Genomic DNA, 18,348 nt, shown 5'->3' with positions numbered 1-18,348 from the left:
AATATCGAATGGAGGTTTAGAAATTAGAATTGACGCCATCGTATCGTAAATCGTAAGTGTCATTTGTCAACTTAAAACTTGAAACAAGTTAGTAAGTTTATAAAGAATGAAGGAAAATCCTCAAAATTTTGTAAATTAAAAAATTTACCTGTCTATCGAGTTGTACTTCAACTTTGTAAATTGATAAAATATGACATTTTTAAAATAAGAATTTAAGAAATTCAATAGAGTAGACTATCTCATTTCACAAAAATACAAGTTCCCACTTCCCAGTAACTCTTTGGAAAGTTTCCATTTTCCGTAAGTTTCCAGATCCAGACCAAAACCAAAATATAAAATTTTCTAAAAATTTTAAATTCATCATCTCTCTCTAGTGTTGAGTTGACTAGTTCTCATTAACAAACACTGTGTATTTATTTAGTTACTAGTACAACATGCACGTAAACGATAATTTGATATAATATGAATATGACTGAATGAGTAGGTCGGTTACTCGCTAACCGAGAGTAAAATTCTTTTGAACGTTAAAAAACCAGCCCTAAATCTGATTTGGCTGTCCTTCAACTATCCACGCCTTGAGATTTTTTCTTTTCTTCGCCGCTAGTCCAATCGTATGAATTGATGAGATTTGATTTAGAATCAGCAATCACTATTCGACCTAGTAAACAGCACGCCATTTGAAATATATGCAATTATACACCTACCTAATTGAAATCGTTTCTACTCCACTTGAAAATTCTCACTTTTTGATGAGTAAGTCATGGAAACAACCGACTCAACATCCAATGCGATATTTCCAATATCAGGATAACCCAAATTTTTGTGCTCAATGAGGTGTATATTATTTCTGAATGCCTTAATCAACGAATAAGGGTTTATTAAACAAGTTTTTGAATCTTTGCTCAGCTCTTTGTTGTCGGGGCAAGCACACGAAAAACTTAAACTCTTTTTTGGACCAGGAGCTAACAAACACATATCACTACAAGGATTATCATCACTAGCACATGGATTTACAATCTGTTGAAACAAATAAAACGTGATTATAGAATATCACACGAACGTCCAGAGACTAGAACATGAATGCAGTCTATTTTGAACAAATTTCTCATTATTTTTCTTACCGCTCTTTTGTTATGTGATGGATGTTGTACATGAATACTGTATACCGTATTGGACACATTTCGAATCAAACTTCTTCGGTTTTTCCCAGTGAATTTGTCACATTCCAAAATTTCATTTCCATCCGAATTACTCCAATATAATTTATTTTCAAAAATAGATATAGAGGAAGGCGATTTCACATATTCAGACGAGACCACCTGAAACGAAAAAATATTCAAGTAGGTATTTTCCTGGGAATCAACTAAAAACAATACTTTTACTTTTATAACCAACTAAGAAAAATGAAATCACCCTTCGATCAGTTCCATCAAATTTGATGGATTCTATACTATGGTGCTTCGCATCTACCCAATACACTCGTTCATTAGGAGTATCAGAGCAAATTCCATTCGGCCAATCGATATTTTCAGAAACGAATACTTCTGCTTTGGAACCGTCCATCCCGGATTTTCCTATCATAGGTTTCGATCCCAAATCGGTCCAAAAAAGTATTCTAAAAATAAATATTACGTCAATTTTCGCCTATCACAAACTAATCAAACTATAACCTACTAAAGCGGGTCGGAGAAAAATTGAATAGGTACCCATTTTCCGGCGAAAGAGTAATAGAGCTCGGTTTATCAATATTTCCTGAACGAAGGATACTACAAACCCCACCATCACTACTACAAACACCGATACGTTTAAATTCAGAATCCGTAAAGTAAATATTTCCAGTTATCCAATCTACATCGAGATCCTCCGGAGTGCCTAAGCCTATATAAAACAGAAAAATTCATCAAATTCACACATGCACTGTTTGCAAGCTACGAAACTCATTAAATTCGCAAACAAACCAGAACTTATTATCAAATGTGACTTATTATAATTATCCATGGATGCTTTATATATTCCAGTCAACCCTTGTTGAACCACTGTCCAATAAATACTGGAACCAGCCGCGGTCACTCCGGAAGAAACCATATTGTAATCGATTATACTGAAATTACGAAGACTCTGCACATGTATTCCTTTAATGCCGGACATCGACGAATACAACAACACCGCATCTTCATCTACGAATAAACAACGAAATAATTGCGGGAATTTCGCCGAAATCAAACCAATAACATAGAGTTTGATAGGTACCGTTCATTTTGCAAGTTCTCCCATCGCTTTGTAATACGTATAACGAATCGCATCCACAGGAATATGATCCTTCGGTATTGAAACATTTTTGATCGCATATACCGTATACTTCGCACTCGTTTACATCTATACAAATTAAATGAATTTTGAAATTTTCAACAACAAACCTAACTAAGTAGGTACAATCGAACAAATTAACAAAACCAACCTTGACATCTGTTGTTACTATCCAGAATAAACCCATCGGGACAAACGCAAACAGTTGTTTCTGGAGTGCGAACACACTTATACGTGCAGTTGGAACAGACTTCATTGATTTCTATTGGTAACAAAAAATAACTATAGAATGAGATTTTTATAACTAAATTAACAAAGGGCATAGCCGGTTTAGTATGGTGATTTGGCCCCCGAAACAGATATTGACCGCTCCCGCCCCAAAAGATCAACCATGATGAGAAAAAACGGTGATGAAAATTTTGGACCCCTAGAGCAAGTATTTTGGGGGGGAGGGGCTAAAATGTGTTTTTTAAAATTAATTTTCTCGTTTCCTCCCAAATGCAGATAAAAAGTTCGCGTTTTTTTTGATGGGTTCTAGGAAGTTCAAAGAACAAAACCAATTTAGGAAAAAAATTTTGGGCAATTTTTGGGGGGGTTATGCCATTTTGAAAATTTTGAGCCGCCATTTTGTAATGAAGGGTCAAAACGTCAATGGAATTTTTTTAGTCCAAACACGTGTTATTTATCCGTAAACATACCATAAAAATTTTAAAAATTTTGGAGTGGTGGAAGTTTGTCAAAAAAAATAAAAACTGACCACCCCTTGCTCTAATTCACTATGCGTAGCACCTACTAAACAATACACATAAGTACAAGTTATGGGAAAACAGCTATTAAATGTTGATTTTAATAAAATCATTTCATTCTGGAGCCAACAGAAAATGTTTGTGTGGAGCCCTAACCTCCTACCCACCCACCCACCCCTTCCCCCTCTCCCCAAATTGTTATTTTGATGAAAAATCAAGTCGCCGATATGGGTGTCGTTTTCATATGAATCGAACCTTCTGAAAACGAATTTGCAGTCGAATTCACATTTTGAACCATTTCTTCCCCACTCCTCCCTTCCCCCGAATATAAATTCATCTATATTAATACAAGTAGGTAAGTAATAAGCTACCAAGCATGCACTATGAGTCTCACCTACTATACATAAGTACAAGTTATAGATAAACCAGTAATCAACCATTGACTGTTATGAAATCATTTCATTCTGGAGCCAACAGAAAATATTTATGTAGGGCCCAAACCTCTCGCCCCCTCCCCCTCAAATTGTTATTTTGATGAAAAATCAAGTCGCCGATATGGTAGTCGTTTTTTCATACGAAAACGAAGTTGCAGTCGAATTCACATTTGAACCATTTTTTTGTCCACCCCTCCCTTCCCCTCAATATTAATTCGTCATTGAAAAGTATTATGTGCGTAGTAGGTGAGAATCATAGTGCATGCTTACCTACTTAATTTTTATTAATAATGACGAATTTATATTCAGGGGAAGCGAGGGGTGTGGGAAAATTGGTTCAAATGTGAATTCGACTGAAAATTCGTTTTCAGAAGGTTTTATTCATATGAAAACAACATCCACACTGTCAATTTGATTTTTGATCGAAATAACAATTTGAGGTGAGGGATAAGGGGGTGTGGTGGTAGGTTAGGGCCCCACACAAACATTTTTTGATGCGCTAATAAACTACCCCACCAGCTTTGGATTTTGGGATTGGGGACCAAAAAAAGGAAAAATGTAAAAACTTATGTATGTACATTGTACCTACAAAACAATTACAAACTTATTTTCAGCGGAAGGGAGGGGTGGGGAAGAAATGGTTCAAAATGTGAATTCGACTGCAAATTCGTTTTCAGAAGGTTCGATTCATATGAAAACGACACCCATATCGGCGACTTGATTTTTCATCAAAATAACAATTTGGGGAGAGGGGGAAGGGGTGGGTGGGTGGGTAGGAGGTTAGGGCTCCACACAAACATTTTCTGTTGGCTCCAGAATGAAATGATTTTATTAAAATCAACATTTAATAGCTGTTTTCCCATAACTTGTACTTATGTGTATTGTTTAGTAGGTGCTACGCATAGTGAATTAGAGCAAGGGGTGGTCAGTTTTTATTTTTTTTGACAAACTTCCACCACTCCAAAATTTTTAAAATTTTTATGGTATGTTTACGGATAAATAACACGTGTTTGGACTAAAAAAATTCCATTGACGTTTTGACCCTTCATTACAAAATGGCGGCTCAAAATTTTCAAAATGGCATAACCCCCCCAAAAATTGCCCAAAATTTTTTTCCTAAATTGGTTTTGTTCTTTGAACTTCCTAGAACCCATCAAAAAAAACGCGAACTTTTTATCTGCATTTGGGAGGAAACGAGAAAATTAATTTTAAAAAACACATTTTAGCCCCTCCCCCCCAAAATACTTGCTCTAGGGGTCCAAAATTTTCATCACCGTTTTTTCTCATCATGGTTGATCTTTTGGGGCGGGAGCGGTCAATATCTGTTTCGGGGGCCAAATCACCATACTAAACCGGCTATGCCCTTTCAAACTCTTATTACCGGCGCTGGAACAAGCTCCTCCTTCGTCCGAACCATCGAAACAATCTTTATGAAGATCACATGTTTTCTGGACATCGATGCACTTTAATTTGTCTTTGCAAGCGAATTTATAATTATTTAACGTGCAGTTGTTCATATCCAAAACCGGGTATTCTAAGAACATAACGATTCATGCAGTCTCTAGTATAGGTGCTTGGAATAGGTACAGGGTGCCCAGAAATATCGAATACTCCTAAAAAAGTTTTCTACTAAAATACTTTGGTTGGTCACAGTGAATGATAATAATGATAGCACATGATTGGTTGTTGGACTGGAGAGATAACATTCCACCAATCATATGCATCTATTTCACGTTGCCAACCTACATATGTTTTTAATGAAAAACTTTCTTGGGGGGTTGGGGGTACTCGATATTTCTATTACATTTAATCCAATTTGAGTCCAAATTTACCACAATGTTCTTCATCCGATTTATCGCGGCAATCGGGCATACCATCACATCGAAATGACAAAGGTATACACATATTATTCTTACACTTGAACTCGTTGACTTTGCATATTTTCTGCAATCAGAAAAGGATTGTTTTCAAGTCATCAGCAGGATACGATTTCTATAGTTCTCGAGTTCAAAAAATTTGTCAATAGCGAACCATTGTACATCCGACTGTTTCATCGCTGCTATCTGCGCAATCAGTATGGCCATCGCAAGTCCATGCTTCCGGAATACAGAAGTTATTACCACAGCGAAAGCTCGAATTAGTACATCCATCACTTCCCGGCTATCGAGAAAATATAAAAATGATAATTTTAAACAAAAAAACACATTTATCCAACAGTTTCAACACATACTTAATTCAACGAAATGAAAGACTATTTTAGTGGGTGTATGTGAAGTGTACATACCAGATCATGGCAAGCGATTTCATCTTCATCGCCATCACAATCTTTGATTCGATTACATACGGACGAGGAAGGAATGCATTTTGAATCGAGGCATTTGAAATACCTGGGACTAAGGCATTTTATATAATCTAAAAATAAATTGGAATTGAATTCGATTACCTATAAAAATAATGTATAGTAGAAACGATCCTACTCAAGCAAAAGTTAGTAGGTACATACCGCAATCTTCCTCGTCCGATCCATCCGCGCAATTGACCTCACCATCGCATATTTGCGCCAAATCGATGCACCTGCCATCGCACACTTTATTACTATTACAATCGTCGTTTGATTCTCTTGATTCGAATAAGTCAAAAAGATTTCCATGTCCTACACAAATTCACATTACATAACTAACTAGGTAACTCTGAATACCTGACTAAAAATTCAAAGTCACTACCACAAATAACATACCTGCAGCCAAATGACATTTTAAAACGTGAAGACACAGTACTATTAACACTCCCGTAAATTGCGCTTTCATTTTCAACATTAAAATTCCAACTACACACTATAACAATTTAAAACGAGCTTATTATATTACAAAAAACGAACCAAACTCAAAAAAAATCAAAATTCAATCCACATCGTTTTTTGAAAACGTGGTTACTTCGTTTGAATAATTTGCATGGTCCAACGAAGACGTCAGCACGAAAGAGAATCTTGTATACAGCGGAAGTTCAACCTGCCAATCTTATCGAATGTAGAATTCTAACGAAAAATACAACTAAGTATTTAGTGCCATAATAGCTCAATATAGCAACGAAAACTTCCTTTGTCAAGTTATGTGTTGATTATTTATCTATAGTTTTGATTTTTCGCAAATAACCGAGGGAAAAATATCGAGTACAGAACAGATATTCATCGAGTGCATCGCTCTAAAGATAAGTCAAATTTAAAATCTGATTTAAATTAGCAAAAGCATATAAATTAACACAGAAATATGTAGAATAGGTAAGGTACAGTTGTTACGTATGGAAAGATTATAAATTTCGGCCAAATCCACAAAAACAAAAGTACCGTTATATCATTCGATTCGATAACGGTACTTTTGTTTTATTGTGGATTTGGCCGAAATTTATAATTTTTCCATACGTAACAGTACCTACTTCAAACACCTAGCTAAGTAAACCTCAATACAACAGGACGAACGATGTAAAAATAAGTTTGGTATCTCTGGTTTATAGTTTAATCAATTTGAAAAAGCGCGGTTTTCTAAACACATGGTATTACTTAATTACAACGACTCCAACGAAATATATAAATTTTTCAACATAATTTATTTTCCTATTTAATTAATAAAAATAAATCTTGAAATTAAAGATCCGATCTCGTGAATAAGTTGAGTTTTGAAAAATAATTTGAACTTTTTTTTCTCGTATCATTGATTCAATACCTTCGTAAACTCAGTTCGAGTTCGACTCAAAATGAAATTGAATACCTACGAATTTTTCACTTCAATTGACTAAATATTATCAATATCAAAATGTCTGAATTCGAGTGTAGGACACTTGTTCCTATCTATTGAAAGGGAAAACCAGAATCAAATAAAAATTGTAGATTAATAATTACTTCATTAGTCATGAATGTCATGATAGATTCTACTGACTATGGTGGCTTCAGCTGCTTTATGAGAACGAAATCAGACCATGTTAGCAACTAAAATCATTTCAAAAGCATCTTAAGGAATTCCAATAATTATCAGAAAGTCTTTAAATATAAATTGAATATCCTGCCAATAATCGAAGAATTTTTCAATCCAGCAGTTTTCATAGCTTAAGCTCGAAAAAGTTGCTCCAACGAGGACAATGGACATCAATACTTTTTCATACAACTTATCGTACCAATAATGTTCAAAGCAGGAGCTAAATCATTTCCAAGGATTCCTACTTCATTAAAAAAAATCTTCAAAAGTATTTACCGAAGCCTACGATGAACAAATTCGTCTTGAACGTATTTTTCTACAAATTCTTCGAACATTTCTTCAATTCTGAGAAAACTGTCGTACAATTTCAAGATAATTTCATCGATTTCTGAAGTAATTAATTCATTAAAAACACTCTGCGAATCACAAATTGAAAAAACACAAAAAATTAGCCTACTGTAACATTTTTTGCCTTTTTGGAAGAAGGAAGACCACAGAGCAGTCATCCATACTTTTATTACAACCCGATAAACAGGAAAGGAAAAACTCGAGTTAAAATAAAAAATTTATTTTGGAATAAAAATTCCTCTTCATTTTTTAGGAAAGAAAAAACTAAAAAAAAAATTCAACCATTCCATCTTCTTGATCCTTAAAGTATGCATTCCAGTTTCAATTTAGAATCCATATCGATTACCTGACTGCGTTCATATCATCTTTCGAATAATAATATCATTTCGTAATGGTACGTATGAGGAAATAAATCGATAGTTTTAATTTTCTTCAATTTAAAAGGCGCCACGCCTTTCTTTTTCTTGTTGACTTGCATAAGATCTATGAAATTTTGTCTGGTCATTACATGGTCCGGTTTGCAAGAGATGTAAACCAATCGTTTAATAGAACTCGTATCGCGAATTATTTCTATTGCTCTGGGATCTGAAACAAAAAAAAAAAGGGAATATAGATCAAAAATAATTCATTCAAGGGGTAATTTCCATGAACAGCGCAGTCTCATCATAAGAAATTCATATGGAGCTATCACCTGATCAGAGAATTAGTAGCGATTTTATGATTGAACAACACTCGAAAAGTAACCAAAACGCAATCAAAAAAAAAAAAAAAAAAAAAAATTACAAAATGTGAGCAATACACTTTCGTGCAGAAAAAAGTTACCAAATTTTTTTTGCAAAAATCAAGACTTTTTAGAAATTTTTTTGAAAACCAGCGAAAATTTTAAGCAGTTTTCAGCCAAGAACGAGACTTTTTGCTAGTTCAAGTTTTTTATTTAACTGGAAACAACACTTCGTCAATTTTAGAAGGCAAAACTTATCAAAATTTTTGGTAAAAAATGAAAATTATTGGTAATTTTTGACAAAAAACAAGTCTTTTTGGCGATTATTGTGAGACTTGAGCAATTTTTACTAAAAAAAGTTTGACATTTTCGAATTTTTTGTGAAAAAGCGACTATCATCAGCAATTTTTGGAATGAAACGAGATATTATCAACATTCTTTTTTTTCTTTGTGAGAAGTTAGGCCGAGATTGGGAAAAATTAAATTTTTGTAACCAAATGCTTAGTTATGGGAAAATTTTGATCCAATGTTCCTACTCTCTCGCAATGTTATAAAAATTACCTAAGGAAAAAACCTTTAGATTCATTTTTTAATTTTTTTTTCAAGATTTTCATTGAAGCTACCCAAAATGTACCTCATTTGAGAGAATAAAGATACTTCAGAGTAAAAAAATGACCCATATCCTACAAATTCGACCCCCCCTTCCCTTAAAAATTATACCCGTGAAAATTTCTTCAACTAAAGTTGTCCTCTGATTTCAGGGAAATATTTTTGGTTCTCATAAAAATTTTGATCTGACCTCTTTTTCTTCACTAATTTTACAAATTAATCTACCAATTAAATCGAATTCTTTAAAATTCAAGATCGTGTCAAATTAAATTCCATCTCACAAATTTTTGAAAATTCAAAAGCCCTTGAAAAACATTAAAATCAGAGAAAGTTGAAATTAGGCTTATGTCTCATTTAAGACGGGTTGAATCCTTAGCTCATTTTTGACAAAAAAAATACGTCCTAGATTACCACATTTTCCTCTCCATTTCACAAAGATAATAAAATAATATTCACTCACGTAGTCCACTTCTTCCAGGATTTGCAATAACTACTAAATTTGATATCGTATACGTCGACTCGAGTACTTTCTTCAATCTCTGAAATCATAATAGAAGTCATATTGATAAAAAATTTCAACTACTTTCAATTAAAATTAAATAAAAATATTGAATCACCATCTTTTGCTCACCGTTTCTACGTTTCCTGGCATAAATTCGCAATTCAATGCATTATTCAAGACTGCATTATGCATAGCATCTTCGATAGAACTGAAACTATTATCAATACCGATACAATGTCTGGCATGTTTACTCGCAGTTATGCTGAACGTACCTGAAAATACAATTCGTAATTATATCACTATAATAATCATAAAGAATAATATTACAACTTCCACTGGAAACATTTCAATTTCAACTCACCAACTCCGCAACATAAATCCAATAAAGTCGTATTATCTTTCAATTGAGCTAACTTCATCACTTCTTCGTGTAATATTTCGGCAGCTTTGACGTTTATTTGAAAAAACGCATCCGGCGATATTCTAAACTTATGGTCAAGCAGCGTTTCATATATAAAAGGTTTACCGTGGATCAAGGATACTTCAGAATTACTCGTATCACATCTGACTTTATTGCTAACAAAAAAAAACAACAAATTAAACAAAACAAAATCAACATCTTCGAGCATACTATTAATAAGTGATGGAATACTAACGATAAAAAGTGATACATCGAATCAACATGACAATCATGAGCAGCGAAATGTTCGACTACTTCTCGTTCGATTTTTTCAATCGTTTCTCTAGAATGATTCTGAGGATGATTGTATATCACCAGCATAGTCTCATCATGAACATTACTACGTACGACAACTCTTCTCCAGAATCCGCCATCGTTCAGATTATAACAAGGAGGTAGAGGGTTCTCTTTCACGTACTTTTCAAAGATCTACGACCAAAGGAAAATATCAAACATGGCACTTTAGTCACAGAATTAGTAAAAGAACGAACAAACGATACTCACTTCGAGGATTTTATTATGTTTCGGTTTAATTACTGGTATTCTGATCGGTCTAATCGAATATACTTGCCCAACTGCGGGTCGACCAGTGAATAATCCGTAAGTTTTTGGATCACCGTCAACTCCCATTCGAACATTATATTCGTCTTTGCTTCGGTAATGATCAATAACAGGCTACAAGATAACAAATAACGCAAACGTTAATTCATCAGTTAGTAGTGATTAGGGTTTCTAACGTGATAATTTTATTACCGAAGGTGTTAAGGGTAAAATTTCTAAATCTTTTCTGGTAAAACCGATTACTCTGGTACGTAACTCTTTGATAACATCGTTGATGAAATGCTCCTTGTATTCTAATTGTTTCTCGTACGGTAATCGACATAAAGGTGCTACTGAATCTTCCAACACATCGTACTGGTTTTCAACGGTGATCAATTCTGGCTGTGTTTTCATTACGTATTCCCCCTGAATTATCAGAAAAACACGAATTGAAAATTATTACATGAAAGCTGAAGAGAGAGAATGAATGAAGAACTTACTGCTTTTGAACCCCATCGCTTACTCAGCGATGGGTTCGGATGGAAGTGAGTTCGAGCTAGTCGTTTAAACATTTCGTAGCATGGTTTTTAACGATGTAAATTAGTTAAAAAGGATGAAAAATATGATGAAACTGTCAATGCTCGATTTTCCGGCTTCAAAATTTACTGATAACATTCGGTGTTGATAAGAAAACGAACACAACACGTTTACCGAATAACTCACCGTGAAGGAATGTTTCGATCGAAATTCGAAAGTTCGTGCTTTTTCAATTTTTATTCATTGGGTCTTTTGAGTTTTTTCACGATTAAAATGTTGGAAATGAGAAATTCATCGAATCTCAAGAATCGAATAAGTACACATAAATCAGCAAAGTTCCTCCTAAAATAAAACACCAATAAAATAATACGCCATGTCTTTTCGTTTCCTATCCTAGTTTCCTTAGAAAGAATCATTCAAATTCCAAACCTTATTCGAAGTCAAGTGACATCAATTTCTTTTTTAAATTACTTTAATCAACGTTCAAAAAATTGTGATCAAATTACACTATTATTTAATCAGTCTTCATTCTTCAATACAACATAACAACAGTGGTTATAATACTGTGTATGTATACCTTTACCTATCCATTTTCAATCATGGTCTTCATTGAATCTGCTACCGATATTTTACTTCAAGAAAGTTTGCAATTTTTCAACAACACCTTTCTGATTCAGGTGATTCCATCTGAAAAAAATATTCATAATTCACCACTCATTCACCAACACTAGACCGGCTAATAATTGCAAAATTAATTGAATAAAAGAAGGTCCACGAAAAACTATTTAAAAAAACAAAAATGAATGCAGGTATGTCATCATCACAAATTTACGTGACAAGATAGACTCACTGAATTGCATTGAAAAAGCAAACATCTCGCATGTCTTCAGGTAATTCATCTGTTTTGGGCCACAGAAATTCAGCATCTATTATCGGAATAATATTACATTTGTACTGTTTCGCAGCTACGAATTCCTAAAACAAGACACCACTTACATTGAATCGTAAATTTAAAAGAAATAGACGTTATAGGTACGTATTATTCTTCAATTACTCGTATTACTTACTCTATGGACCCAGTCCTCACATCCATCATCGCCAATACATCGATCCAATGATTGCGGTGTTAGAACCAAGACGAAATTTTTCGACTGCTCTATTTTCTGGAGTAAATTTACGTCAAATTTACCCGATTTCAAGTCATACACATCTAGGAAAACTGAATACCCTAATGAACTGAGATGACATTTGAGCAAGCTGAAAAAAAAAACAGAGGAATTGAATGAAATTAAAAATGTTGAGTTTTTTTATTTTACACTTCTAGAGTTTCATTTACTTTTACCTACCTAGCTAAATTACTGCCACCTGCTCGACGGTAGCATAAGAACACATCTAATTTGGATGGATTCTGTTCTTCTAAATCAAGTTTAGCTGCATTTAAAAACACATTTATTAATAATCCTGCTTCTATTTTATTAATTTAAAACGATGAAATAAAGGTAGGGATGAGGTATGGTAAAATGAAATGCTCCAACGTGTCCATACTTACCCTTGAGTGGCCCAACTATGAAAAATTATTGGAGCCATAGTGGGGATTTGAATAAGTTTCATAATTCGTAAGGGAAGGTTTATCATGTTGAAATTAGAGTGCCGGGTGAATTTTCAATTTTGACTTGACAACTTCATTCGGCGAAATTTGCATGAAAAAAATGAGTTCCAAAAATCTGCAGAAGGTTCCAGGAATTTCCAAGAAGTCGCTGATTTGCTTCCAAACTTCATTGGGTGAAATTTCGATTTTCAACGATCTGATAAAGGCTTCAGAACTGCTCAAAATGGTTCAAAACTGTTTTGATTTGATTTGTTGGGTCACTTGGATCAATAATACTAAGATACATATATCCCAAATTTCTGCTTTCTAGGCCAATTTGATAAAATTTTGATTTTTTTCTTCATTTTTGACCCAAATTTAATTTTTTAAATTCGCCAAAAATCAAAAAATGTAATTTACTGGGTACCTAAAATTTTGCTTGGCATATTTTTGCATGCATGTGTCTCAGAGGATCGTCTGGGAGGGGAGGGGGGTGCAATCACAAATTATAATTGCATTATTCGATTTTTTGCAAAATTTTTCAAAATCAAATCTGGGAAACATTTTTTAAAAAAATCAAAATTTTACCAAATTCACCTAGAAGGATGAAATTTGGGATATATCCTATTTTCGATCTGCCAAATCGATTAGAAACTATTTCAAACAATTTTGAGCAATTCTGGAGCCTCCAGCAGACTTTTGAAACTTGAAATTTCCACAAAATGTCATCAGAAGCAGTTGGAAAGCTAAAATTCATTCTGTAAACTAATTTCATTACGCTAAGGAGTCGACTGCAAGTAAATTTCAAGTCGTTGTGGAGCCTCCAGCGACTTTTTGGAAATTACTGGAGCCTCCAGCAAATATTTCAATGCTTAAAATTTCTGTAAAATGTTATCAAACAGAGACGCCCCATTTTTGACATTATTCTGAGGTGGATCGCAGACAGTTTCAATCCGTTTTGGAGCCTCCAGCAGATTTTTAGAAACTTATGTTTTTCTAAAACTGCCACAAAATCTATCCGAATCAACTTTCGGCTTTCCAACTCCATTTGATGAAATTTTGTACAAATTGCTAAGTTTCAAAAATGTAAAGGAGGCTCCAGTAATTTCCAAAAACTCGCTGAAAGTGAAGGCTACAAAACGACTTGAAATCTACTTATACAGTCGACTTCATAGTGCATTAAAATTAGTTTACAGAATGAATTTCGGCTTTTCAACTCCATTTGACGAAATTTTGTAGAAATTTCAAGTTTCAAAAATCTACTGGAGGCTCCAAGAATTTTCAAAAAGTTGCTGATGGCCACAAAATGACTCAAATCCACCAGCAGTCGACTTGATAGCGTGTTTAAGTTGGATTGCAGCGTAAATTTCCTCTTTCCAACTTCATTTGATGAAATTTTGGGGGAATTTCAAGTTTCATAAATGTGCTGGAGGCTCCAGAACTGCACAAAACGGTTTGAAATAGTTTCCAATCGATTTGGCATGTTGAAATTAGGGTATATAGTAAATTTCAGCTTTATAGCTCAATTTGGTACAATTTTGATTTTTTTTTCTCATTTTTGGCCTGGATTTTCAAAAATTCACCAAAAATTGAAAAATATATTTTGAACACTCGAAAATTTTTTGGATCTGCGATCACAAACTATAAGTGCATTTTTAGATTTTTGCAGAATTTTTCAAAATCAAATCTGGGGAAAAAATTTTAAAAAAAATTAAAATTTTACCAATTCAATCTAGAAAGCTGAAATTTGAAATGAGTAGTATTTCTGACTCACCGAATTGAATTTTGCAGAAATTTGAACACTTGAAAATTTTTCAGGTTTTCCAAAACTACTTAAAACAACCTTAAGGTGACCACATTTGAGCACTTTACGACTTACGAGAATTGAATAATGTAGGTATTTAAAAATGATTACCTTTAATAGCTTCTAAAATTTGAGATACATGGATAGAGTTTTTAATAGCACAGTCCCTGCTCAACTGAGACGCAGATATGTTCCTAAAAAAAGAAATATTATAATTAGGCCTTTACTAAGTTTAAATATTCAAAATTTTATAAAATTATTCACGTAGAGTAAGTACCTACATACTTTTGGGTTTAAATTAACCTACCTGATTGAAGTTTTGTTGACACCTGCAATCAACATACCATAAGTATATATGGTAAAATCTGGGTTAATCCGTCGCAGAAACTCGTTCAAATCATCTTGATCATGACTTCCATAGTCAGCTATTTTCTTCAGATTTTGCAACTCTCTGATGAATCTGTTTTTAAAAAATCATTTGATTAGAAAAAATAAATCAGATATGATCAAAAATAATTCATTCAAGGGGTAACTTCCATGAATAGGACAGTCTCATAAAAAACTCTTATGGTGTTTTTAGCACAGAACAAGACTTTTTGGCAATTTTGACCAAAAAGCGTGATCATAAAGTCAGAAGATTTTAACCAATTTCTGTAGAGACCCGAGTTGAAAATTACTTCAACCGAATTTGGTCAAAATCCGTCAACTTTACCTACATCTTGAGCGATCCACCCTAATGTACTCACCTCTGCCTTTGAATTCCGTTCGTCATCTGTAAATCTTTATCTAAACTTTCTTCCGTCATCCTCAACAACAGATCTCCATCTATTCGATTTTCTTCAAACTTGGAAACCAATTCGGAGAAACCAACCTAAAAATCAAACGTTTTTCATTAGATACCTACTTTTACAACCACCAGCACTAAATAAAGTCTATTATTTTAAAATAAATTCTTTCACTCTACTCACTTGCGTAATCCAATTCTGAACATCTTCCGGAGACCACGAAGGAACCTGTTTGATGAGTTTATGAGGTAAATCTTCGCCCATCAGTTTTAACGCTTCGGCAGCTAGTTTAGCACCAGTATTGCATGGACCGCTGGCAATTTTTTTCAAATATATAACCGCTCCAATTTCTCGAAACATTCCTCCTGTCGCTGCTTCTTCATTTCTAAGCGATTTTCGAATACCTGCTTCCAAGCAGAAATGAAAAGCAGCCAAATTTCTGGACTCTTTTCGATTCGAGTTCAACACCGGAATTAACCGCGATAGCCAATTTTTACTTTGGCTCAGGATGTGAGACCGATTCGATACGATAAATTCAACTGGGTCGTGATTCATTATGAATGGCTCTACCAATTTCAAAGTGCCGGATTTTAACACGTCTCCTTCTAATTCCTTAATGGTTACTAGAATCGAGATAGCTAAGCACGCGTAGTATTTTACTACGTCGTCATCGTGGAAAGCCAACGGGAAAAGCCAAAGTGATACTTTGTGCTTGATCATCACTTGTTGATTTTCAGCTCCGCCGTAGAGACTCAAATTCACCAAGGCCTTGGCGCAATTTCTCAATGTTGGGATGTCGTTTTTTCGGCAGTCGTCCAAAATGACTTGTAAGCCACCGTAACGTGTGATGTCTTCGCAGGTACTTTCGCTGTGTTTGAATAAATGTTCCAGGATTCCTGAAAATTAACGAATGAATTAATTTTTATATCGAAGACGATTAGAATTAATATAGGTCAGATTTTGGGCTCCAGTTCTCCAATTTTGCACTAATTCTTCTTCTGGGTAGTTCTTATTGATAATACGAAAAATGAAAGTAGGTAGGTAGTAGGTACCTACAATATATCGGAAATAAAACAGAAAATCAATAAGTTACCTGTTCGAACTCTCGACTGATCTTGCGAAGATGAATTTTTCGTTGAACAAATCCCTCTAACGACTTTTTCCAATCCATGTTCAACAACATAAGCTCGATTTCCTGGTGTCAAGCACTGTTCCAATAACTTAGCGCTGGAGAATCTAACTCCTTCATATTTGGACTCACTACATGAGATCAAATACGATAATCCACCATAATCGCGCATAGTTTCACAAAGACGATGTCCAAATTCGTATCCATAGGTCGGGATGGACCAAGCTTTGATCATCAAGTCGCTCATTTTGCCATGAATTTTGGCAACTTCGGAAGCTTGGACTACTGACTCGTTCAACGACTGTACGATGTCTGTCAATAACTTGGAGGCAGTTTGGGTGGCCATTTCTACGTTCGGGTTTGGTTCGTCGATATTTTCACTGAATTTATCCACAATTTCGGCAAATTGAGCCAGGTAATCCGTCATTTTATTTACTTCGTTGCGGGAGTGATTTACCTGTACCAGGGCTTGCTGTTGAAATCAGATTTAAAAAATTAATTAGGTAAGCTAATAAAATCAACGAAGAAAATTTTTGAGCAGTATAATCCACCTGATTTTTTAAAAACTATCCCACTCCCTTCGAAAAATTAAAAATTATAAAAAAAAAACAATTTTCAAAGTTCATTTCTTGCCTACAATTTTCAAAAAAAAAATAAAAATTATAAAAAAACAGGTATCTACATTTTTGCTTAAAATTTTCAAAAACCAATCACAATCTGCAATCGATTATTATTTCTTATTCTTAAATAATGAATACAGTTTTTTGAAACACAAAGAAGCAAAAATAATAATAATAATAATAATAAAAAGTCAAAAAATCTCACCCGAATCACCAATCTATGATGATCATGTATCATGTGATCTACATGAGGGAAATCCATTTGGCGAATTTTCAATTCCAACGTCTTGTCAAAAAGGAACTTACAAGTATAGGTAGGTACCTACTTTATAATAAAACAATTTTCACCGACCAATTCACACTGCAACAAACCAACGACAGTTTTTAAAATATTATACAAAGAACTAAGTACAAATCACGATAGATGTTCAACGAATTATGAATGATCTCTAAAATTAAACCTTCTTCCAAACTCGACGATAGCTAAGAAGGAAATGGGATACTCAATTTCATCCTATTACCACATCGCTGACCGAAGACCGATAAAGCAAGTTTGTTTTCTTTTCAGTTGACAAACCGAAAGAGAAATTACGCGTCTGTGACTAAAAAAAAAAAAAATAACAGCGATAAAATTCATAACCTTATCTATAGAAAAAGAGAACGAGGAGCGAATGCTCTCGAATTCGATAGGTTAAAATAGCTGACTTCAATTCTCGAAAATCAACAACGAAGATCCGCGTTGGTGTTGGTACGATAGCTACTGGATCAGCAAGATAAAAAATTTTACGAACGATAAAAACATTATTTTAGTTCAAGAGATAAAGTAAAAATGTCCACGATGATGAAGCTATCTAACAATGTATGCGTGGGTTGAATCATCATCAATATCATCATTCATCGATCATAATTCATAACCACAACAAATTGACCTTTTTCGGCGATTTATCTCTTTTTAAAAAAGTAAGTATGGTTTATACCTACTTACTTATTCAGTGAAAATAATGGAAATTAATTCTGAAACAAACATCAACTCCCTCGAACAGAATTTAAGAAGTTGGTTTTAGACAAGATGCAACCATTCGTTCAAATTTCAAAAAATTTCCCTTAAAATTTGAAAAATTTGGATTTTTTGATTTTTTTTTTCAAAAACGTAATCGAGGTGTCTGCCTGAAAATCGACTCAAATATGGATATGAATGACCCCCTTTATTAAACAAATTGAGGATGAGGATAAAACAAAAATCAATTTTT

General features: G+C 34.0%; 3 protein-coding genes across 3 annotated transcripts; all 3 read right to left on the bottom strand.

The window, feature by feature from the left end:
- Positions 1 to 389: 389 nt before the first annotated feature.
- Positions 390 to 6,790, bottom strand: LOC135837628 (vitellogenin receptor-like). Its single transcript, XM_065352969.1, has 15 exons — positions 6,421 to 6,790; positions 6,225 to 6,321; positions 5,991 to 6,140; positions 5,772 to 5,899; positions 5,519 to 5,647; positions 5,320 to 5,431; positions 4,869 to 5,021; positions 2,459 to 2,569; positions 2,251 to 2,376; positions 1,959 to 2,177; positions 1,707 to 1,878; positions 1,414 to 1,615; positions 1,122 to 1,319; positions 744 to 1,017; positions 390 to 658 (listed from the first exon to the last, which is right to left on the bottom strand). Exons 2-15 carry the CDS (start codon positions 6,301 to 6,303, stop codon positions 561 to 563), a joined length of 2,151 nt encoding a protein of 716 aa, XP_065209041.1. The 5' UTR covers positions 6,304 to 6,321; positions 6,421 to 6,790; the 3' UTR covers positions 390 to 560.
- A 1,217-nt stretch (positions 6,791 to 8,007) lies between these two features.
- Positions 8,008 to 11,351, bottom strand: LOC135837631 (tRNA (uracil-5-)-methyltransferase homolog B-like). The gene is made up of 8 exons (XM_065352973.1): positions 11,136 to 11,351; positions 10,849 to 11,061; positions 10,600 to 10,770; positions 10,292 to 10,524; positions 9,997 to 10,211; positions 9,765 to 9,907; positions 9,594 to 9,672; positions 8,008 to 8,388 (listed from the first exon to the last, which is right to left on the bottom strand). The coding sequence occupies exons 1-8, from the start codon at positions 11,205 to 11,207 to the stop codon at positions 8,165 to 8,167; spliced, it is 1,350 nt and encodes a 449-aa protein (XP_065209045.1). The 5' UTR covers positions 11,208 to 11,351; the 3' UTR covers positions 8,008 to 8,164.
- A 115-nt stretch (positions 11,352 to 11,466) lies between these two features.
- Positions 11,467 to 17,583, bottom strand: LOC135837629 (NAD(+) hydrolase sarm1-like). Its single transcript, XM_065352970.1, has 10 exons — positions 17,304 to 17,583; positions 16,443 to 16,950; positions 15,533 to 16,245; positions 15,311 to 15,435; positions 14,872 to 15,024; positions 14,676 to 14,758; positions 12,519 to 12,603; positions 12,240 to 12,429; positions 12,023 to 12,147; positions 11,467 to 11,859 (listed from the first exon to the last, which is right to left on the bottom strand). Exons 1-10 carry the CDS (start codon positions 17,358 to 17,360, stop codon positions 11,802 to 11,804), a joined length of 2,097 nt encoding a protein of 698 aa, XP_065209042.1. The 5' UTR covers positions 17,361 to 17,583; the 3' UTR covers positions 11,467 to 11,801.
- Between the last annotated feature and the right edge of the window lie 765 nt (positions 17,584 to 18,348).

Source organism: Planococcus citri, chromosome 2, assembly GCF_950023065.1.
Source record: "Planococcus citri chromosome 2, ihPlaCitr1.1, whole genome shotgun sequence".
Classification (NCBI taxonomy): Eukaryota; Metazoa; Arthropoda; class Insecta; order Hemiptera; family Pseudococcidae; genus Planococcus; species Planococcus citri.
This window is presented reverse-complemented; position numbering and strand designations above follow the sequence as displayed.